The sequence below is a fragment of the Pristiophorus japonicus genome, chromosome 20, assembly GCF_044704955.1.
Source record: "Pristiophorus japonicus isolate sPriJap1 chromosome 20, sPriJap1.hap1, whole genome shotgun sequence".
Lineage (NCBI taxonomy): Eukaryota > Metazoa > Chordata > Chondrichthyes > Pristiophoridae > Pristiophorus > Pristiophorus japonicus.
Window position 1 is genome coordinate 74,239,477 of NC_091996.1, and position 23,290 is coordinate 74,262,766.

The 23,290-nt window shown below is 52.6% G+C and overlaps 1 protein-coding gene across 1 annotated transcript in view; it reads left to right on the plus strand.

Annotated features, from left to right (window-relative positions):
* LOC139232768 (exonuclease mut-7 homolog) overlaps positions 1–23,290 on the plus strand; it is a 270,943-nt gene that overhangs the window by 214,725 nt on the left and 32,928 nt on the right. Inside the window, exons 10-14 of the mRNA XM_070863270.1 lie at positions 3,436–3,474; positions 8,724–8,890; positions 13,764–13,914; positions 15,162–15,375; positions 17,115–17,224. Coding sequence (XP_070719371.1) covers positions 3,436–3,474; positions 8,724–8,890; positions 13,764–13,914; positions 15,162–15,375; positions 17,115–17,224 — 681 coding nt within the window. The remainder of the gene's footprint in view (positions 1–3,435; positions 3,475–8,723; positions 8,891–13,763; positions 13,915–15,161; positions 15,376–17,114; positions 17,225–23,290) is intronic.

Here is a 23,290-nt window from a genome sequence, read left to right on the forward strand (position 1 = left end):
AGCTAGTGAGTACAGAAATAGGAGGATAGAGCAGATGAATACGTGGCTGGAGAGATGGTGCAGGCGGGAGGGCTTTAGTTTCCTGAGACATTAGGACAGCTTCCGGGGGAGGTGGGACCTGTACAAGCCGGACGGGTTGCACCTTAACACCAGGACCAATATCCTCGCAGGGGAGGGTTGCTAGTGCAATTGGGGTGGGTTTAAACTAGCTTGGCAGGGGGATGGGAACCTGAGAGTTGATTCAGTAGGGAGGGGAGAAAAGCTGGAATTAGAAAGCAAAAATAAATAAAGTGAGTTTGAAGGAGAGAGGAAACAAGCAGGAAAAAAGAGTAAAATAACAAACTTAAAGCACTTTGTCTAAATGCATGTAGCATTTATAACAAAATAGATGAATTGACAGCACAAATTGCGACAAATGGATATGATCTGATAGCCATTGCACAGACGTGGTTGCAAGATGACCAGGACTGGGAATTAAATATTCAGGGGTATTTGACAATCCGGAAGGACAGACAGAAGGGAAAAGGAGGTGGGGTAACTCTATTGATAAAGGATGGAATCACTGCAATAGTGAGAAACGATATTGTCTCAAATGACAAGGGTTTTGAAACAGTTTGGGTGGAGATAAGGAATAATAAGGGGAAAAAGTCACTGGTGGGCGTAGTCTATAGGCCCCCGAACAGTAGCAACTCTGTTGGTCAGAGTATAAACCAGGAAATAGTGGGGGTTTGTAAAAAGGGAACAGCAATGATCATGGGTGATTTTAACCTCCATATTGATTGGACAAATCAAATTAGTCAGGGCAGCCTTGAGGAGGAGTTCATAGAGTGCGTAAGGGACGGGTTCCTTGAGCAGTATGTAACGGAACCATCCAGGGGGCAGGCTATCTTAGATCTGGTCCTGTGCAATGAGACAGGATTAATAAACAATCTCCTCGTAAAGGATCCCCTCGGAATGAGTCATCATAGCATGATTGAATTTCAAATTCAGATGGAGGGTGAGAAAGTTGGATCTCTAACCAACGAACTAAGCTTAAATAAAGGAGACTATGAAGGTATGAGGGCAGAGTTGGGTAAAATGGACTGGGAAAATAGATTAAAGTGTAGGACGGTTGATGAACAGTGGTGTACATTTAAGGAGATATTTCACAACTCAAGAAAAATATATTCCAGTGAGGAGGAAAGGGTGTAAGAGAAAAGATAGCCATCCGTGACTAACTAAAGAAATAAAGGTCGATATCCAATTAAAAACAAGGGCATACAAAGTGGCCAAAACTAGTGGGAGGTCCGAAGACTGGGAAGCTTTTAAAAGCCAGCAAAGAATGACTCAAAAAATGATTAAGAAAGGGAAGATAGACTATGAAAGTAAAGTAGCCCGAAATATAAAAACAGATAGCAAGAGTTTCTGCAGGTATATAAAAAGAAAAAGGGTGGCTAAAGTAAATGTTGGTCCCTTAGAGGACGAGACCAGGGAATTAGTAATGGGGAACATGGAGATGGCAGAAACTCAAAAATATTTTGTATCAGTCTTTACGGTAGAGGCCACTCACAATATTCCAACAGTGGATAGTCAAGGGGCTATAGTGAGGGGGAGGAACTTAACACAATCACAATCACTAAGGAGGTGGTACTCAGTAAGATAATGGGACTAAAGGCAGATAAATCCCCTGGACCTGATGGCTTGCATCCTAGGGTCTTAAGAGAAGTAGCGGCAGGGATTGTGGATGCATTGGTTGTAATTTACCAAAATTCCCTGGATTCTTGGGAGGGCCCAGCAGATTGGGAAACTGCAAATGTAACGCCCCTATTTAAAAAAGGAGGCAGGAAAAACGCAGGAAACTATAGATCAGTTAGCCTAACATGTGTGGTTGGGAAAATGTTGGAGTCCATTATTAAAGAAGCAGTAGCAGGACATTTGGAAAAGCAAAATTTGGTCAGGCAAAGTCAGCATGGATTTATGAAGGGGAAGTCATGTTTGACAAATTTGCTGGAATTCTTTGAGGATGTAACGAACAGGGTGGATAAAGGGGAACCAGTGGATATGATTTATTTGGACTTCCAGAAGGCATTTGACAAGATGCCACACAAAAGGTTACTGCACAAGATAAAAGTTCGCGGGGTTGGGGGTAATATTTTAGCAAGGATAGAAGATTGGCTGACAAACAGAAAACAGAGAGTCGGGATAAATAGTTCATTCTCTGGTTGGCAATAAGTAACAAGTGGGGTGCCACAGGGATCAGTGCTGGGACCCCAATTATTTACAATTTATATTAACGACTTGGAAGAGGGGACTGAGTGTAACGTAGCCAAGTTTGCTGAGGATACAAAGATGGGAGGAAGGGCAATGTGTGAGGAGGACATAAAGAGTTTGCAGGAGGACATAGACAGGCTCAGTGAGTGGGCAAAAATTTGACAGATGGAGTATAATTTTGGAAAGTGTGAGGTCATGATGTATTTTGGCAGAAAAAATCAAAGAGCAAGTTATTATTTAAATGGAGAAAGATTGCAAAGTGTTGCAGTACAGCGGGACCTGTGGGTACTTGTGCATGAAACACAAAAGGTATGCAGGTACAGCAAGTGATCAGGAAGGCCAATGGTATCTTGGCCTTTATTGCAAAGGGGATGGAGTATAAAAGCAGGGAAGTCTTGTTACAACTGTACAGGATATTGGTGAGGCCACACACCTGGAATACTGCGTGCAGTTTTGGTTTCCATATTTACGAAAAGATATACTTGCTGTGGAGGCAGTTCAGAGAAGGTTCACTAGGTTGATTCTGGAGATGAGGGGGTTGACTTATGAGGAAAGGTTGAGTAGGTTGGGCCTATACACATTGGAATTCAGAAGAATGAGAGGTGGTGATCTTATAGTAACGTATAAGATTATGAGGGGGTTTGACAAGGTGGATGCAGAGAGGTTGTTTCCACTGATGGGGGAGACTAGAACTAGAGGGCATGATCTTAGAATAAAGGGCCGCCTATTTAAAACAGAGATGAGGAGAAATTTCTTCTTTCAGAGGGTTGTAAATCTGTGGAATTTGCTGCCTCAGAGAGCTGTGGAAGCTGGGACATTAAATAAATTTAAGACAGAGATAGACAGTTTCTTAAACGATAAGGGGATAAGGGGATATGGGGCAGTGAAGTGGAGCTGAGTCCATGATCAGATCAGTCATGATCTTATTGAATGGCGGAGCAGGCTCGAGGGGCTGTATGGCCTATTCCTGCTCCTATTTCTTATGTTCTTATGTTTACACGCCGAGCGATCCCTGTAAACACCAGGCTACTGGGGAATCTTGTATTGGAACCAGTTCACTGACAGTAGTGCCATTTGGTGGGTGCGATGATTGGCGATGGTGTCAGGGTAAGCTAGGGGGTTGTATGGAGGGAGGTAGTGAGTCACGTGTTGTCTTTTCTAACACCATGTTCTTGCTCCTCACAGAAGAGTATGAGTGAAGAGAACTGCTCGGAACACATTGAGGTTAGTCTTCCTATCTTCACAGAGATCACACTTTCCAATCAGATCTTGTACAGATTTTGAATATTTTGGCAGCATTCATCCACCACAGTATTGCTCCAGTGTGTGATGGAGTGTGTTTTATTGCTCCAGTGTGTGATGGACCGGCGTGGGGTTGGGAGGCGGGGCCCGGCGCGGGGGTGGGAGGCGGGCGGTGAACAGCCAGTTGTCGTGGTGCATATAGGTACCAACGATATAAGTAAAAAAACAGGATGAGGAATTTAGGGAGCTAGGAGCTAAATTTAAAAAGTAGGACCTCAAAAGTAGTAATCTCAGGATTGCTACCAGTGCCACGTGCTAGTCAGAGTAGGAATCACAGGATAGCTCAGATGAATACATGGCTTGAGGAGTGGTGCACAAGGGAGGGATTCAAATTCCTGGGACATTGGAACCGGTTCTGGGGGAGGTGGGACCAGTACAAACTGGGCAGGACCGGAACCAATGTCCCAGGGGGAGTGTTTGCCAGTGCTGTTGGGGAGGAGTTAAACTAATATGGCAGGGGGATGGGAACCAATGCAGGGAGACAGAGGGAAACAAAATGGAGACAGAAGCAAAAGACAGAAAGGAGATGAGTAAAAGTGGAGGGCAGAGAAACCCAAGGCAAAAAACAAAAAGGGCCACTCTACAGCAAAATTCTAAAGGGTTAAATTGTGTTAAAAAGGCAAGCCCGAAGGCTCTGTGCCTCAATGCGAGGAGTATTCGGAATAAGGTGGACGAATTAACTGTGCAGATAGCAGTTAACGGACACGATGTGGTTGGCATCACGGAGACATGGCTCCAGGATGACCAAGGCTGGGAGCTCAACATCCAAGGGTATTCAACATTTAGGAAGGATCGACAGAAAGGAAAAGGAGGCGGGGTGGCGTTGCTGGTTAAAGAGGAAATTAATGCAATTGTAAGGAAAGACATTAGCTTGGATGATGTGGAATCGATATGGGTGGAGCTACGGAATACCAAGGGGCAGAAAACGTTAATGGGAGTTGTGTACAGACCTCCAAACAGTAGTAGTGAAGTTGGGGAAGGCATCAAACAGGAAATTAGGGGTGAATGCAATAAAGGTGCAGCAGTTATCATGGGTGACTTTAATATGCATATAGATTGCGCTAACCAAACTGGAAAGAATACAGTGGAGGAGGACTTCCTGGAGTGCATAAGGGATGGTTTTCTAGACCAATATGTCGAGGAACCAACTAGTGGGGAGGCCATCTTAGACTGGGTGTTGTGTAATGAGAGAGGATTAATTAGCAATCTCGTTGTGCGAGGCCCCTTGGGGAAGAGTGACCATAATATGGTGGAATTCTAGATTAGGATGGAGAATGAAATGGTTAATTCAGAGACCATGGTCCAGAACTTAAAGAAGGGTAACTTTGAAGGTATGAGGCGTGAATTGGCTAGGATAGATTGGCGAATGATACTTAAGGGGTTGACAGTGAATGGGCAATGGCAGACATTTAGAGACCGCATGGATGAACTACAACAATTGTACATCCCTGTCTGGCGTAAAAATAAAAAAGGGAAGGTGGCTCAACCGTGGCTATCAAGGGAAATCAGGGATAGTATTAAAGCCATGGAAGTGGCATACAAATTGGCCAGAAATAGCAGTGAATCCGGGGACTGGGAGAAATTTAGAACTCAGCAGAGGAGGACAAAGGGTTTGATTAGGGCAGGGAAAATAGAGTACGAGAGGAAGCTTGCAGGGAACATTAAAATGGACTGCAAAAGCTTCTATAGATATGTAAAGAGAAAAAGGTTAGTAAAAACAAACGTAGGCCCCCTGCAGTCAGAATCAGGGGAAGTCATAACGGGGAACAAAGAAATGGCAGACCAATTGAACAAGTACTTTGGTTCGGTATTCACTAAGGAGGACACAAACAACCTTCCGGATAAAAAGGGGTCAGAGGGTCTAGTAAGAAGGAGGAACTGAGGGAAATCCTTATTAAGTCGGGAAATTGTGTTGGGGAAATTGATGGGATTGAAGGCCGATAAATCCCCAGGGCCTGATGGTCTGCATCCCAGAGTACTTAAGGAGGTGGCCTTGGAAATAGCGAATGCATTGATAGTCATTTTCCAACATTCCATAGACTCTGGATCAGTTCCTATGGACTGGAGGGTAGCCAATGTAACCCCACTTTTTAAAAAAGGAGGGAGAGAGTAAGCAGGGAATTATAGACCGGTCAGAATTATAGATCAGTAGTGGGTAAAATGATGGAATCAATTATTAAGGATGTCATAGCAGCGCATTTGGAAAGAGGTGATATGATAGGTCCAAGTCAGCATGGATTTATGAAAGGGAAATCATGCTTGACAAATCTTCTGGAATTTTTTGAGGATGTTTCCAGTAGAGTGGACAAGGGAGAACCAGTTGATGTGGTGTATTTGGACTTTCAGAAGGCTTTCGACAAGGTCCCACACAAGAGATTAATGTGCAAAGTTAAAGCACATGGGATTGGGGGTAATGTGTTGATGTGGATTGAGAACTGGTTGGCAGACAGGAAGAAAAGAGTAGGAGTAAATGGGTACTTTTCAGAATGGCAGGCAGTGACTAGTGGGGTACCGCAAGGTTCTGTGCTGGGGCCCCAGCTGTTTACATTGTACATTAATGATTTAGACGAGGGAATTAAATGTAGTATCTCCAAATATGCGGATGACACTAAGTTGGGTGGCAGTGTGAGCTGCGAGGAGGATGCTATGAGGCTGCAGAGTGACTTGCATAGGTTAGGTGAGTGGGCAAATGCATGGCAGATGAAGTATAATGTGGATAAATGTGAGGTTATCCACTTTGGTGGTAAAAACAGAGAGACAGACTATTATCTGAATGGTGACAGATTAGGAAAAGGGGAGATGCAACGAGACCTGGGTGTCATGGTACATCAGTCATTGAAGGTTGGCATGCAGGTACAGCACGCAGTTAAGAAAGCAAATGGCATGTTGGCCTTCATAGCGAGAGGATTTGAGTACAGGGGCAGGGAGGTGTTACTACAGTTGTACAGGGCCTTGGTGAGGCCACACCTGGAGTATTGTGTACAGTTTTGGTCTGCTAACTAGAGGAAGGACATTCTTGCTATTGAGAGAGTGCAGCGAAGGTTCACCAGACTGATTCCCGGGATGGCGGGACTGACATATCAAAAAGACTGGATCAACTGGGCTTGTATTCACTGGAGTTCAGAAGAATGAGAGGGGATCTCATAGAAACATTTAAAATTCTGACGGGTTTAGACAGGTTAGATGCAGGAAGAATGTTCCCAATGTTGGGGAAGTCCAGAACCAGGGGTCACAGTCTAAGGGTAAGGGGTAAGCCATTTAGGACCGAGATGAGGAGAAATTTCTTCACCCAGAGAGTGGTGAACCTGTGGAATTCTCTACCACAGAAAGTTGTTGAGGCCAATTCACTAAATATATTCAAAAAGGAGTTAGATGTAGTCCTTACTACTAGGGGGATCAAGGGGTATGGCGAGAAAGCTGGAATGGGGTACTGAAGTTGCATGTTCAGCCATGAATTCATTGAATGGCGGTGCAGGCTCGAAGGGCTGAATGGCCTACTCCTGCACCTATTTTCTATTTTTCTATGTTTGGTCCCATTATCTTACTGAGTACCACCTCCTTAGTGATTGTGATTGTGTTAAGTTCTTCCCCCCCCCCCCCCCCCCATAGCCCCTTGACTATCCATTGTCGGAATATTGTTGGTGTCCTCTACCATAAAGACTGATACAAAATATTTGTTTAGAGTTTCTGCCATCTCCACGTTCCCCATTACTAATTTCCCGGTCTTGTCCTCTAAGGGACCAACATTTACTTTAGCCATCCTTTTCCTTTATATATAGCTATAGAAACTCTTGCTATCTGTTTTTATATTTTGTGCTAGTTTACTTTCCTAGTCTATCTTCCCTTTCTTAATCATTTTTTGAGTCATTCTTTGCTGGCTTTTAAAAGCTTCCCAATCTTCTGTCCTCCCACTAGTTTTGGCCACTTTGTATGCCCTTGTTTTTAATTGGATACCATCCTTTATTTCTTTAGTTAGTCACGGATGGCTATCTTTTCTCTTACATTTTCCTCCTCACTGGAATATATTTTTCTTGAGTTGTGAAATATCTCCTTAAATGTACACCACTGTTCGTCAACCGTCCTACACTTTAATCTATTTTCCCAGTCCATTTTAGCCAACCCTACCTTCATACCTTCATAGTCTCCTTTATTTAAGCTTAGTACGTTGGTTAGAGATCCAACTTTCTCACCCTCCATCTGAATTTGAAATTCAACCATGCTATGATCACTCATTCCGAGGGGATCCTTTACTAGGAGATTGTTTATTAATCCTGTCTCATTACACAGGACCAGATCTAAGATAGCCTGCCCCCTGGTTGGTACCATTGCATACTACTCAAGGAACCCGTCCCTTATGCACTCTATGAACTCTTCCTCAAGGCTACCCTGACCAATTTGATTTGTCCAATCAATATGGAGGTTAAAATTACCCATGATTATTGCTGTTCCCTTTTTACAAGCCCCCACTATTTCCTGGTTTATGCTCCGACCAACAGAGTTGCTACTGTTAGGGGGCCTATAGACTACGCCCACCAGTGACTTTTTCTGCTTATTATTCCTTATCTCCACCCAAACTGTTTCAACATCCTGATCATTTGAGCATATATCGTTTCTCACTATTGCAGTGATTCCATCCTTTATCAATAGAGCTACCCCACCTCCTTTTCCATTCTGTCTGTCCTTCCGGATTGTCAAATACCCCTGAATATTTAATTCCCAGTCCTGGTCACCTTGCAACCACGTCTGTGTAATTGCTGTTAGATCATATCCATTTGTCTCAATTTGTGCCGTCAACTCATCTATTTTGCTGCAAATGCTACGTGCATTTCGACAAAGTGCCTTTAAATTTGTTTTTTTACCCTTTTTTCTTGCTTGTTTCCTCTCTTCTTCAAACTCACTTTATTTATTTTTGCTTTCTAATTCCAGCTTTTCTCCCCTCCCTACTGAATCAACTCTCAGGTTCCCATCCCCCTGCCAAGCTAGTTTAAACCCACCCCAACAGCACTAGCAACCCTCCCCGCGAGGTTGTTGGTCCCGGCTCTGGTCCTTGTTTGAGCTCTGTCCCTCCCCCCCCCCCCCCCCCCCCCCCCCCCATCTGCTCTGGATCATCTTGTTTCAGCTCCACCCCCACCCGCTGTGGAATTCACCTTGTGTAAATGTTTGTTTTGCAGGCGATAGTTGGCCAGAATCCCCGGCTGCAGGGGCAGTTTCTGAACTTGTTGGCGAGACACACCAATATGGACACAGTTGCTCGCTGGGCCCTGACGCTCAATGTGCCCCAAGAGAAATTATCGTACCAGGTTGCTGAACGACTCAAGCAACTGGAGAAAATCAGAGTGTAAGCTGCATCACCATGGATAAATATTTAGATTACATGTAAACTTACATCTGGTGTGCTCTTCCTGTTTGTCACGCTGTGTTACAATTTTTGTCACATCTTGTCACCATTTTTTCACATCAAGTAACCACTAGCAATGTTTTTGCAATGTGATTCGCCATTACTCACCTTGCTGGTCTCCCAGGCTCCCACCATGGCCTGCAATCTCGCCTGTCCACTCTGCATTCAGCTCCTTACCATCCTTCCTCAACCCACCAATCACCCGTTTCTACTCACTCCCACAATGTCTCGTGCCTCAACCTCACTCCCACTACCGATTGCTCGATGAACCGATCAGAGTCTGTAAGAACATAAAAAACAGGAGCAGGAGTCGGCCATTTGGCCCCTCAAGCCTGCTTCGCCATTCAATGAGATCATGGCTGATCTTCTACCTCAACTCCACTTTCCTGAACTATCCCCATATCCTTTGATTCCCTTAATGTCCAAAAATCTATTGATCTGTGTCTTGAATATAATCAAAGACTGAGCATCCACAGCCCTCTGGGGCAGAGAATTCCAAAGATTCACCACCCTCTGAGTGAAGGAATTCCTCCTCATCTCAGTCCATAATGGGCGATCCCTTATCCTGAGACTGTGACCCCTGGTTCTAGACTCCCCAGGCCGGGGGAAACATCCTCCCTGCATCTACCCTGTCCAGCCCTGTGAGAATTGTGTATGTTTCAATGAGATCACCTCTCATTCTTCTAAACTCGAGAGAATATACTCAATCTCTCCTCATCCCAGGAATCAGTCTGGTGAACCTTCATTGCACTCCCTCTATGCCAAGTTATATCAGTGCCTTTAGCTTTAATTTTTTCTATTTTCCCCTGATGTCACCTCAGTCAGTGATGCCCTGTTACCTTGGTTACTCTCTCTGTCCCTTCCTGACACACTCTGTTTATTAACCCAAATTCTGCTCTGCTCAAGAGCCTTGGCATTTAATAAGAACATAAGAAATCGGAGCAGGAGTAGGCCATATGGCCCTTCGAGCCTGCTGCGCCATTTAATACGATCATGGCTGATCCGATCATGGACTCGGGTCCACTTCCCCGCCCGCTCCCCATAACTCCTTTATCCTCATCAGTTTCTCCTGCTGCTTTTAAATTGACTCTTTGTAAAACGCTGGTAGGATTCAGGAAAGATCTAAGGCATGAGCGGGAGGGGCAGAGGGAGTGAGGGGACTGAGAGGGGATGTACGTGAGGCGGGGGGGAGTGAGGGGACTGAGAGGGGATGTACGTGGGGCCGGAGGGGCAGAGGGAGTGAGGGGACTGAGAGGGGATGTACGTGGGGCGGGAGGGGCCGAGGGAGTTAGAGGACTGAGAGGGGATGTACGTGGGACGGGGGGGAGTGAGGGGACTGAGAGGGGATGTACGTGGGGCGAGGGGGGGAGCAGAAGGAGTGAGGAGACTAAGGGGTATTTACGTGAGGCGGGAGGGAGTGAGGGGATTGAGAGGATGTACGTGAGACGGGGGGGGGAGTGAGGGACTGAGGGGATGTAGGTGAGGCGGGAGGGGCAGAGGGAGTGAGAGGGGATGTAGGTGGGGCGAGGGGGGGAGCAGAGGGAGTGAGGAGACTGAGAGGGGATGACGTGGGGTGGGTGGGGGGTGGGGGTGATGACGACAGCTTACAGGGACTTTAATAAATACATTTGCTGTTTGTAATACTGACCTTCAGATGTGTGAACATCTTTACCTGCTGAGGCCTAGTTTTCACATCAGAAAGCCAATATTTATTTTCCATGTCCAAAATAAATAGGTATATAAATATTGCGACCCTTGAGACATGTGTGGGAGACTGGGTTTCAGCTCACTGCCCTCTCTCCACTTCCTACATTTTGTTTCCAGTTTTCCGACATTTTTTGTTTTCTGTGCTGCTGAATATGTCGGAGTGTTTTGCTTGAAAGAAGGCTGTGTGTTGTGCCGATGAGAATATGAGACAGAGAGAAGGCCCATAGCCTGTCCACCTGCACTGCTCCTCAATCCGCTCACTATCTGCCCTCGGCCCATGTATGGTGTCTGCATCACCTCAATCCCCTCCATTGTTTAGTGAAGGCACTGGGAAGGAAGTGGGGGAGATGGCAGACAGAGAGGGAGAAGCTGGTGATTTGTGTTAAACCCAGGTGGAAACACATCACTGGGATTAATAGTCTCCAAACTAAACTCCTGGGAGTCCAGAACAAGGCCACACAATCTTAAAATTACAGCGAGGCTGTTCAGGGCTGAAATCAGCAAATATTTTTTCACAGACAGGGTAGTGGAAATCTGGAATGCTCTCTCCTAAAGGCAGTGATTGTTGGGAGTCAGTGAAGCTTACCATACTGAGATTGGTCAATGTTGTTGGGTAAGGGTATCTGCTGCATGGAGCAGAACTGGGTACATGGAGTTGAAGCACAGATCAGCCATGCTCGAATAGAAAGGTGGAACAGGCTCAAGGGGCTGAATGGCCTCCTCCTGTTCCTATGTTCCACCGAGGTAGAGTTTCTGTTTGTCCCATGCGGAGAGAGTACCCCACTTACTCATCATCACAGACAATCCCTCCAACGAGGATGACTTGCTTCCACAAGAGTTCACAGATGTTTCAATGAAGGACCCGATGTTCCAGTCCTGAACTCCAATTGAGGGGGTGGAAGATGCCTGTGCATGAATTCTTTTAACGTCTGGTGACCGTTGCACACCAGCCACCACACGGGCTTGTCCGAGCTAGGCCTTTATCCAGTGGCAAAAGTTAACCAGGACGACTGGAGACCTGCTCTGCTGCACGGACCTAGTGCGTACACATATCGCAGTGTGGGCAGGCCCATGCTGCTTCTTCTGGGCCCGATACCCTCATTTGCTGCACCTTCGCCCACAATGTTCCAGGGCCCGCGCTGCAGCTCTGTTTATAGCCTCGACCTGCGGTGGTGTTCTCACACAGGTCGGGGCGGCCCATGATGTTCCAGGGCCCGGCGCTCCAGCTCTATTTATAGCCCCGGTGGTGTGTTGTGCTGTGTGAGAACTTACTGACAGGTTAAGGACCCTCCAAGTGCCAGCACGTTACTTGTCTAGCTAGAACCATCCTGTCCATCGGGTTTTAGCTGGCAGGGCCTCAAGACCTGATTCGCAGGAATCCCACCACCAGAGACCGGTTCACCCATCCCAGTCCCATCAAAGAATCAGACTGGCTAGTCACTGACCAATGGTGCGCAGGCATACTGCAGAACAGATAGCAGATCCCAAGGTCCCAGTGCTGCCACCAATCTCCAAGGATCATGGTCATATTGGTCATTGACTCGGGAGGCCCAAGGATCCCTCTCCCGGTGGTACGGTGAGCAGCACTCTGCAGTGCGAGATACCCTGATCACAGGAGGGTATCAGGAGAGGGACAGATCTTCAGCAGCTATTCAGTGGTCAGTATAGAATGGACACCTGCATTCAGCCTGCTGGAAGGACCTCTGTGGGCCAATTTCTGGCCTTCCACGGGGCCACAACCAAGGTCATTTGCCCCTATGACGTTTTGGAAAAGCCATCATTCAGATTGTTGTATGAGGGATTTGGACAAAGAAGCATTCTTGCTGTTTCTCCACAGTCCCCACTGGTGCAGACTGGAGTCCCCACTGCCAGAACCGCCTCAAATACAACAACAACTTGTATTTATATAGCACCTTTAATGTAGTAAAACGTCCCAAGGTGCTTCACAGGTGCGTTATCAAATAAAATTTGACTCTGAGCCACATAAGAAGATATATGGGCAAATGACCAAAAGCTTGGTTTTAAGGAGCGTCTTGAAGGAGGAAAGAGAGGTAGTGAGGCGGAGAGGTTTAGGGAGGGAGCTCCAGAGCTTGGGGCCCAGGCAACAGAAGGCACGACCACCGATGGTGGAGCGATTATAATCAGGGATGCTCAAGAGGGCAGAATTAGAGGAGCGCAGACATCTCGGGGAGTTGTGGGGCTGGAGGATACAACAGAGATAGGGAAGAACGGAGGCCATGGAGGGATTAGAAAACCAGGATGAGAATTTTGAAATCGAGGCGTTGCTTAACCAGGAGTCAATGTAGGTCAGCGAGCACAGGGGGTGATAGTGAGCGGGACTTGGTGCGAGTTAGGACACGGGCAGCTGAGTGTTTGGATCATCCCAAGTTTACGTAGGGTAGAATGTGGGAGGCCAGCCAGGAATGCGTTGGAATAGTCAAGTCTAGAGGTAACAAAGGCATGGATGAGGGTTTCAGCAGCGGATGAGCTGAGGCAAGGACAGATACGCTATAATAACCTGTGCTTTAACTGCCCTGGGAGTGTGTGATGGGACAGTGTAGAGGGAGCTTTACTCTGTATCTAACCCGTGCTGTACCTGCCCTGGGAGTGTTTGATGGGACAGTGTAGAGGGAGCTTTACTCTGTATCCTAACCCTCTGTACCTGCCCTGGGAGTGTGTGATAGGACAGTGGGTGATCAAAACAAAAAGTGTTCTGTTCTCGAGCATTTGCATTCCCCAGATCTCCTCTATTGATGGACACATAATTTAATTGTAATTATTGCTGTTCTGGTGCACCTGCTTAAAACTGTTGTGTCTCTCGATAACTTTGCATCATTGCGTAGCAGCGAGGAGCATGTGAATACACACTGGGTAATGTGGAAACTTCGCTGCTTTGGGTCTTGCTGCTCACTGGCTGCGTGCACCACCTCTCCAGGTTTGGATACTGTCACACCAGCAAGGTCCCAGCTCCCGCTCCTGGTGTGTGCTATTGTGGTGCCATTTTCCGCAGTGTACTTGGCATGGTGTGGGCCAGTCATGGTGTTACTGTCGGCACTTCTGGTGTCTAGGTGGAGGAGCTTTGAAAACAAGCTGTTGAATGTTACAGGCTGGGTTTAGGGAGCATTCCTGCAGAGGAGAGTTTGGAAGAGACAGAAAGCAAGAGGAAGTTCTACTACCAGATGCCGATCCCGAGAGAGAGTCTTCACTTCCTGCAGCACCTGGATCAGTTGAAGATCTGTGCAGTGCGGGTATTACAGGTCAGTGCTCACAGTGTTGGTACAATCCCTGCCCTCAGTTACCAGCTCAATGCAGCAGGGAGCATGGTACACAGGAGGACTTACTGATGGAGTGTTACACTCTGCCCATCTCGCCCCTCCCCTCCTTTCTCACCTTTCTCACTCCTTCCATTCCTCTCTCCCCGCCCCCTCGCTCCCCACCCCCTCCGTGCCTCTCAGCTATTCTCATCTGTCTCAAATATATCGGCACTGTTCAAATCACTGCTCCTTTTCTCATTCCTACAACACTTCAGAGCCACCCGTCCTCTCTCCCCCCATCCCCACTCCCTTCCTCCCATTCCTCTATTCTTCCACCTCGACCTTAACCTCAGCCATTGTTGAGTGTACAGACTGCAGTGCTTACCTCGATCGCTCCTTTAAAACCCATGTTTACTGTCACTCACTCATTACTTTCTGCCTTCAGCTTTTTCAAACAAGATTTTCTCTTTCCAATGGCCTGTCAGCAGTCTCTCACGGTGTGAAATCAGACTTTCACCTTGCATAAGAACTAGGGCCCATCGAGCCTGCTCCGCCATTCTGTAAGATTATGACAAGTTCGAGATTCCCCCACGAGGGAAACATCCTCTCTGCATCTACCCTGTCGAGCCAGGTTGTACTAGCTTATTAATCAAGGTTACTCTGCAATGAATTTCTGCCATCCAAGGGGCTGAGGAGGTTTTGTGAATCCTGCATCAATCACAGGGCACTGTCAGGGTTCAGTCCTCAAGTCACGGAGCACAAGTTGATCCCTGAGATGAGGGAGTTGTCATATGAAGAAAGGTGGAGCAGGTTGGGCCTATACTCATTGGAGTTTAGAAGATTGTGACGGGGCTGGACAGGTTAGATGCAGAGAGGATGTTCCCCTCGTTCAGTACTTCAAATTGGGAACTTCTGATCTGTGCGGCTCAGTTGCACCCGTCCCCAGCTCGCTTACACCCGTCCCCGGCTCGCTTACACCCGTCCCCGGCTCGCTTACACCCGTCCCCAGCTCGCTTACACCCGTCCCCGGCTCGCTTACACCCGTCCCCGGCTCGCTTACACCCGTCCCCAGCTCGCTTACACCCGTCCCCGGCTCGCTTACACCCGTCCCCGGCTCGCTTACACCCGTCCCCGGCTCGGTTACTGAGGCAGTGAGCGTGCTGGTTGTCGGATTAACGGCGAATGTGCCGGAGCAGAGTGTGAGTAAATGACGCGGTGTGATTACAGTGAATGCTGTGTTTGTGCTGCAGGCTGGTGGTGTTGTGGGGATCGACATGGAGTGGAGGCCAACGTTCGGAGTGCTGACCAAGTCCCGGGTGTCGGTCATACAGATTGCGATGTACGACTGTGTGTATCTGCTGGACCTGCCTCAGCTCGTGAAACAGTCAGAGTCTGAGGGCCGTCAGGCTGAGCTCACCCACTTCATACAGACTTTATTCTCTGACCAGACCATAACCAAACTCGGTAACTAGCAACCAATGAATGCTGTGTACGAATGTGTGCAGTGTGTACATTCTCTGTGGCTCCCGCTGTACTCCCAGTCCCCCTTGCGCTCCCCCTCGCACTTCCCCTCACACTCACATTGCCCTCGCACTCGCACTCCCTCTCACACTCGCACTCCCCTCGCACTCGCACTCCCCCTCGCACTCCCCTCGCACTCGCACTCCCCTCGCACTCGCACTCCCCCTCGCACTCCCCTCGCACTCGCACTCCCCCTCGCACTTCCCCTCACACTCACATTGCCCTCGCACTCCCCCTCCCCCTCGCACTCGCACTCCCCCTCCCCCTCGCACTCCCCCTCGCACTTCCCCTCACACACACATTGCCCTCGCACTCGCACTCCCCCTCGCACTCGCACTCCCCTCGCACTCGCACTCCCCCTCGCACTCGCACTCCCCCTCGCACTCGCGCTCCCCCTCGCCCTCGCACTCCCCCTCCCCCTCGCACTCGCGCGACCCCTCGCACTCGCACTTCCCCTCGCACTCGCGCTCCCCCTCGCACTCGCACTCCCCCTCCCCCTCGCGCGACCCCTCGCACTGGCACTCCCCCTTGCGCTCCCCCTCGCACTCGCACTCCCCCGCCCCCTCGCGCTCCCCCTCGCACTCGCGCTCCCCCTCGCACTCACGCTCCCCTCGCACTCCCCCTCAGACTCGCACTCCCCTCGAGCTCCCCTCGCCCTCCCCCTCGCACTCCCCTCGCATTTCCCTCCCCCTCGCGCTCACACTCGCACTCGCACTCCCCCTCGCACTCCCCCTCACACTTGCACTCCCCCTCCCCCTCGCGCTCCCCCTCGCGCTCCCCCTCGCACTCGCACTCGCACTCCTCCTCGCACTCCCCTCGCACTCGCCCTCGCACTCGCATTCCCCTCGCACTCGCACTCCCCCTCGCACTCCCCTCGCCCTCGCACTCGCATTCCCCTCGCACTCCCCCTCGCACTCGCACTCCCCTCGCACTCCCCCTCAGACTTGCACTCCCCTCGTGCTCCCCCTCGCACTCGCACTCGCACTCTGCCTCCCCCTCGCACTCGCGCGACCCCTCGCAATGGCACTCCCCCTCCCCCTTGCGCTCCCCCTCGCACTCCTCTCGCACTCCCCCGCCCCCTCGCGCTCCCCCTCGCACTCGCGCTCCCCCTCGCACTCGCGCTCCCCCTCGCACTCGCGCTCCCCCTCGCACTCACGCTCCCCTCGCACTCCCCCTCAGACTCGCACTCCCCTCGAGCTCCCCTCGCCCTCCCCCTCGCACTCCCCTCGCATTTCCCTCCCCCTCGCGCTCCCTCTCGCACTCGCACTCCCCCTCGCACTCGCAGTCCCCCACCCCCTCGTGCTCGCACTCGAACTCCCCCTCGCACTCACACTCCCCCTCCCGCTACCCCTCGCTCTCGCCCTCGCGCTCCCCCTCGCACTTGTGGTATTTGAATGAAGGAATTCCTATGGAGTTGGGCTGGCTCGGGCACCGTGGTGAGCTCGATGATCTGCCCTGTCTCACAGGCACAGACCCCGGGTGGGGAGCTGGACTCACGATCCGGAGTGGCTCCAGAGCAGAGACTCAACACAACACCCTGGGCCCAAAGCCCGACCCCGATTGTGTACCGAGCCAGCTGCACTCTGACAGCTCAGCCAGGCCCCTGGGTTTATAACTGGGTCCTGGGCAGGTTGGGTGAGATGCCTTGTGGTCTTGTTTTGACTCCCTGTTTGTTTTTGCAGGTTATGCTACAGTGGGAGATCTGCGGACTCTGTCTGCAGGCTACCCCATGTTAAAGGATGTTGTGCAGCTCACAGCTGGAGTATTAGACCTTCTAAATGTGCATAAAGAGGTTTGTTGGTGCTCTGCACATTCCATCTTTTCTTCAGATCGGAGTTAGGTGTGTTTTTTTTTCTTTCAGCCTCTGTGGTTCACGTGGCCCCTGACCGAGGGTCAGTCTGTGCTCTCCCTACGGACCCTGACCGAGGGTCAGTCTGTGCTCTCCCTACACCCCCTGACCGAGGGCCAGTCTGTGCTCTCCCTACATCCCCTGACCGAGGGGCAGTCTGTGCTCTCCCTACAGACCCTGACCGAGGGTCAGTCTGTGCTCTCCCTACACTCCCTGACCGAGGGTCAGTCTGTGCTCTCCCTACAGACCCTGACCGAGGGGCAGTCTGTGCTCTCCCTACAGACCCTGACCGAGGGTCAGTCTGTGCTCTCCCTACAGACCCTGACCGAGGGTCAGTCTGTGCTCTCCCTACACCCGCTGACCGAGGGTCAGTCTGTGCTCTCCCTACAGACCCTGACCGAGGGGCAGTCTGTGCTCTCCCTACAGACTCTGACCGAGGGTCAGTCTGTGCTCTCCCTACAGACCCTGACCGAGGGGCAGTCTGTGCTCTCCCTACACCCTCTTACCGAGGGTCAGTCTGTGCTCTCCCTACACCCCCTGACCGAGGGGCAGTCTGTGCTCCCCCTACACCCCCTGACCGAGGGGCAGTCTGTGCTCTCCCTACAGATGCTGACCGAGGGTCAGTCTGTGCTCTCCCTACAGACCCTGACCGAGGGTCAGTCTGTGTTCTCCCTACAGACCCTGACCGAGGGTCAGTCTGTGCTCTCCCTACAGACCCTGACCGAGGGTCAGTCTGTGCTCTCCCTACGGACCCTGACCGAGGGTCAGTCTGTGCTCTCCCTACAGACCCTGACCGAGGGTCAGTCTGTGCTCTCCCTACAGACCCTGACCGAGGGGCAGTCTGTGCTCTCTCTACAGACCCTGACCGAGGGTCAGTCTGTGCTCCCCCGACAGACCCTGACCGAGGGTCAGTCTGTGCTCTCCCTACAGACCCTGACCGAGGGTCAGTCTGTGCTCTCCCTACAGACCCTGACCGAGGGGCAGTCTGTGCTCTCCCTACAGACCCTGACCGAGGGTCAGTTTGTGCTCTCCCTACACCCCCTGACCGAGGGTCAGTCTGTGCTCTCCCTACACTCCCTGACCGAGGGTCAGTCTGTGCTCTCCCTACAGACCCTGACCGAGGGGCAGTCTGTGCTCTCCCTACACCCCCTGACCGAGGGTCAGTCTGTGCTCTCCCTACAGACCCTGACCGAGGGTCAGTCTGTGCTCTCCCTACAGACCCTGACCGAGGGTCAGTCTGTGCTCTCCCTACAGACCCTGATCGAGGGGCAGTCTGTGCTCTCCCTACGCACCCTGACCGAGGGTCAGTCTGTGCTCTCCCTACAGACCCTGACCGAGGGTCAGTCTGTGCTCTCCCTACAGACCCTGACCGAGGGTCAGTCTGTGCTCTCCCTACAGACCCTGACCGAGAGGCAGTCTGTGCTCTCCCTACAGACCCTAATCGAGGGGCAGTCTGTGCTCTCCCTACGGACCCTGACCGAGGGTCAGTCTGTGCTCTCCCTACAGACCCTGACCGAGGGTCAGTCTGTGCTCTCCCTACAGACCCTGACCGAGAGTCAGTCTGTGCTCTCCCTACACCCCCTGACCGAGGGGCAGTCTGTGCTCTCCCTACGGACCCTGACCGAGGGGCAGTCTGTGCTCTCCCTACAGACCCTGACCGAGGGTCAGTCTGTGCTCTCCCTACAGACCCTGACTGAGGGGTAGTCTGTGCTCTCCCTACAGACCCTGACCGAGGGTCAGTCTGTGCTCTCCCTACAGACCCTGACCGAGGGTCAGTCTGTGCTCTCCCTACACCCGCTGACCGAGGGTCAGTCTGTGCTCTCCCTACACCCGCTGACCGAGGGTCAGTCTGTGCTCTCCCTACAGACCCTGACCGAGGGGCAGTCTGTGCTCTCCCGACAGACTCTGACCGAGGGTCAGTCTGTGCTCTCCCTACAGACCCTGACCGAGGGGCAGTCTGTGCTCTCCCTACACCCCCTTACCGAGGGTCAGTCTGTGCTCTCCCTACACCCCCTGACCGAGGGGCAGTCTGTGCTCCCCCTACACCCCCTGACCGAGGGGCAGTCTGTGCTCTCCCTACAGATGCTGACCGAGGGTCAGTCTGTGCTCTCCCTACAGACCCTGACCGAGGGTCAGTCTGTGCTCTCCCTACGGACCCTGACCAAGGGTCAGTCTGTGCTCTCCCTACAGACCCTGACCGAGGGTCAGTCTGTGCTCTCCCTACAGAACCTGACCAAGGGTCAGTCTGTGCTCTCCCTACGGACCCTGACCGAGGGTCAGTCTGTGCTCTCCCTACAGACCCTGACCGAGGGTCAGTCTGTGCTCTCCCTACAGACCCTGACCGAGGGGCAGTCTGTGCTCTCTCTACAGACCCTGACCGAGGGTCAGTCTGTGCTCCCCCTACAGACCCTGACCGAGGGTCAGTCTGTGCTCTCCCTACAGACCCTGACCGAGGGGCAGTCTGTGCTCTCCCTACAGACCCTGACCGAGGGTCAGTCTGTGCTCTCCCTACAGACCCTGACCGAGGGTCAGTCTGTGCTCTCCCTACAGACCCTGATCGAGGGGCAGTCTGTGCTCTCCCTACGGACCCTGACCGAGGGTCAGTCTGTGCTCTCCCTACAGACCCTGACCGAGGGTCAGTCTGTGCTCTCCCTACAGACCCTGACCGAGGGTCAGTCTGTGCTCTCCCTACAGACCCTGACCGAGGGTCAGTCTGTGCTCTCCCTACGGACCCTGACTGAGGGTCAGTCTGTGCTCTCCCTGCAGACCCTGACCGAGGGTCAGTCTGTGCTCTCCCTACAGACCCTGACCGAGGGTCAGTCTGTGCTCTCCCTACAGACCCTGACCGAGGGTCAGTCTGTGCTCTCCCTACAGACCCTGACCGAGGGTCAGTCTGTGCTCTCCCTACAACCCCTGACCGAGGGGCAGTCTGTGCTCTCCCTACAGATCCTGACCGAGGGTCAGTCTGTCCTCTCCCTACAGACCCTGACCGAGGGTCAGTCTGTGCTCTCCCTACAGACCCTGACCGAGGGTCAGTCTGTGCTCTCCCTACAGACCCTGACCGAGGGTCAGTCTGTGCTCTCCCTACAGACCCTGACTGAGGGTCAGTCTGTGCTCTCCCTACAGACCCTGACCGAGGGTCAGTCTGTCCTCTCCCTACACCCCCTGACCGAGGGTCAGTCTGTGCTCTCCCTACAGACCCTGACTGAGGGGTAGTCTGTGCTCTCCCTACAGACCCTGACCGAGGGGCAGTCTGTGCTCTCGCTACAGACCCTGACCGAGGGTCAGTCTGTGCTCTCCCTACAGACCCTGATCGAGAGTCAGTCTGTGCTCTCCCTACAGACCCTGACCGAGGGTCAGTCTGTGCTCTCCCTACAGACCCTGACCGAGGGTCAGTCTGTGCTCTCCCTACACCCCCTGACCGAGGGGCAGTCTGTGCTCTCCCTACAGATCCTGACCGAGGGTCAGTCTGTGCTCTCCCTACAGACCCTGACCGAGGGTCAGTCTGTGCTCTCCCTACAGACCCTGACCGAGGGTCAGTCTGTGCTCTCCCTACAGACCCTGACCGAGGGTCAGTCTGTGCTCTCCCTACAGACCCTGACCGAGGGTCAGTCTGTGCTCTCCCTACAGACCCTGACCGAGGGGCAGTCTGTGCTCTCCCTACACCCTCTGAACGAGGGGCAGTCTGTACTCTCCCTACAGACCCTGACCGAGGGTCAGTCTGTGCACTCCCTACACCCCCTGACCGAGGGTCAGTCTGTGCTCTCCCTACAGACCCTGACCGAGGGTCAGTCTGTGCTCTCCCTACAGACCCTGACCGAGGGTCAGTCTGTGCTCTCCCTACAGACCCTGACCGAGGGTCCGTCTGTGCTCTCCCTACAGACCCTGACCGAGGGTCAGTCTGTGCTCTCCCTACAGACCCTGACCGAGGGTCAGTCTGTGCTCTCCCTTCAGACCCTGACCGAGGGTCAGTCTGTGCTCTCCCTACAGACCCTGACCGAGGGGCAGTCTGTGCTCTCCCTACACCCCCTGACCGAGGGTCAGTCTGTGCTCTCCCTACAGACCCTGACCGAGGGGCAGTCTGTGCTCTCCCTACAGACCCTGACCGAGGGGCAGTCTGTGCTCTCCCTACAGACCCTGACCGAGGGGCAGTCTGTGCTCTCCCTACAGACCCTGACCGAGGGGCAGTCTGAGCTCTCCCTACAGACCCTGACCGAGGGGCAGTCTGTGCTCTCCCTACAGACCCTGACCGAGGGGCAGTCTGTGCTCTCCCTACCGACCCTGACCGAGGGTCAGTCTGTGCTCTCCCTACAGACCCTGACCGAGGGTCAGTCTGTGCTCTCCCTACACTCCCTGACCGAGGGGCAGTCTGTGCTCTCCCGACAGAACCTGACCGAGGGGCAGTCTGTGCTCTCCCTACAGACCCTGACCGAGGGTCAGTCTGTGCTCTCCCTACACTCCCTGACCGAGAGGCAGTCTGTGCTCTCCCTACAGACCCAGACCGAGGGTCAGTCTGTGCTCTCCCTACAGACCCTGACCGAGGGGCAGTCTGTGCTCTCCCTACAGACCCTGACCGAGGGGCAGTCTGTGCTCTCCCTACACCCCCTGACCGAGGGGCAATCTGTGCTCTCCCTACAGACCCTGACCGAGGGTCAGTCTGTGCTCTCCCTACATACCCTGACCGAGGGTCAGTCTGTGCTCTCCCTACAGACCCTGACCGAGGGTCAGTCTGTGCTCTCCCTACAGACCCTGACCGAGGGTCAGTCTGTGCTCTCCCTACGGACACTGACCGAGGGGCAGTCTGTGCTCTCCCTACGGACCCTGACCGAGGGGCAGTCTGTGCTCTCCCTACGGACCCTGACCGAGGGTCAGTCTGTGCTCTCCCTACGGACCCTGACCGAGGGTCAGTCTGTGCTGTCCCTACAGACTCTGACCGAGGGGCAGTCTGTGCTCTCCCTACACCCCGTGACCGAGGGGTAGTCTGTGCTCTCCCTACAGACCCTGACCGAGGGGCAGTCTGTGCTCTCCCTACACCCCCTGACCGAGGGGTAGTCTGTGCTCTCCCTACACCCCCTGACCGAGGGTCAGTCTGTGCTCTCCCTATACCCCCTGACCAAGGGTCAGTCTGTGCTCTTCCTCCACCCCCTGACCGAGGGGCAGTCTGTGCTCTCCCTACAGACCCTGACCGAGGGGCAGTCTGTGCTCTCCCTACAGACCCTGACCGAGGGTCAGTCTGTGCTCTCCCTACAGACCCTGACCGAGGGTCAGTCCGTGCTCTCCCTACAGACCCTGACCGAGGCTCAGTCTGTGCTCTCCCGACAGACCCTGACCGAGGGTCAGTCTGTGCTCTCCCTACAGACCCTGATCGAGGGGCAGTCTGTGCTCTCCCTACAGACCCTGACCGAGGGTCAGTCTGTGCTCTCCCTACACCCCGTGACCGAGGGTCAGTCTGTGCTCTCGCTACAGACTCTGACCGAGGGGCAGTCTGTGCTCTCCCTACAGACCCTGACCGAGGGTCAGTCTGTGCTCTCCCTACAGACCCTGACCGAGGGTCAGTCTGTGCTCTCCCTACACCCCCTGACCGAGGGTCAGTCTGTGCTCTCCCTATACCCCCTGACCGAGGGTCAGTCTGTGCTCTCCCTACAGACCCTGACCGAGGGTCAGTCTGTGCTCTCCCAACAGACCCTGACTGAGGGTCAGTCTGTGCTCTCCCTGCAGACCCTGACCGAGAGTCAGTCTGTCCTCTCCCTACACCCCCTGACCGAGGGTCAGTCTGTGCTCTCCCTACAGACCCTGACTGAGGGGTAGTCTGTGCTCTCCCTACAGACCCTGACCGAGGGGCAGTCTGTGCTCTCGCTACAGACCCTGACCGAGGGTCAGTCTGTGCTCTCCCTACAGACCCTGACCGAGAGTCAGTCTGTGCTCTCCCTACAGACCCTGACCGAGGGGCAGTCTGTGCTCTCCCTACAGACCCTGACCGAGGGTCAGTCTGTGCTCTCCCTACAGACC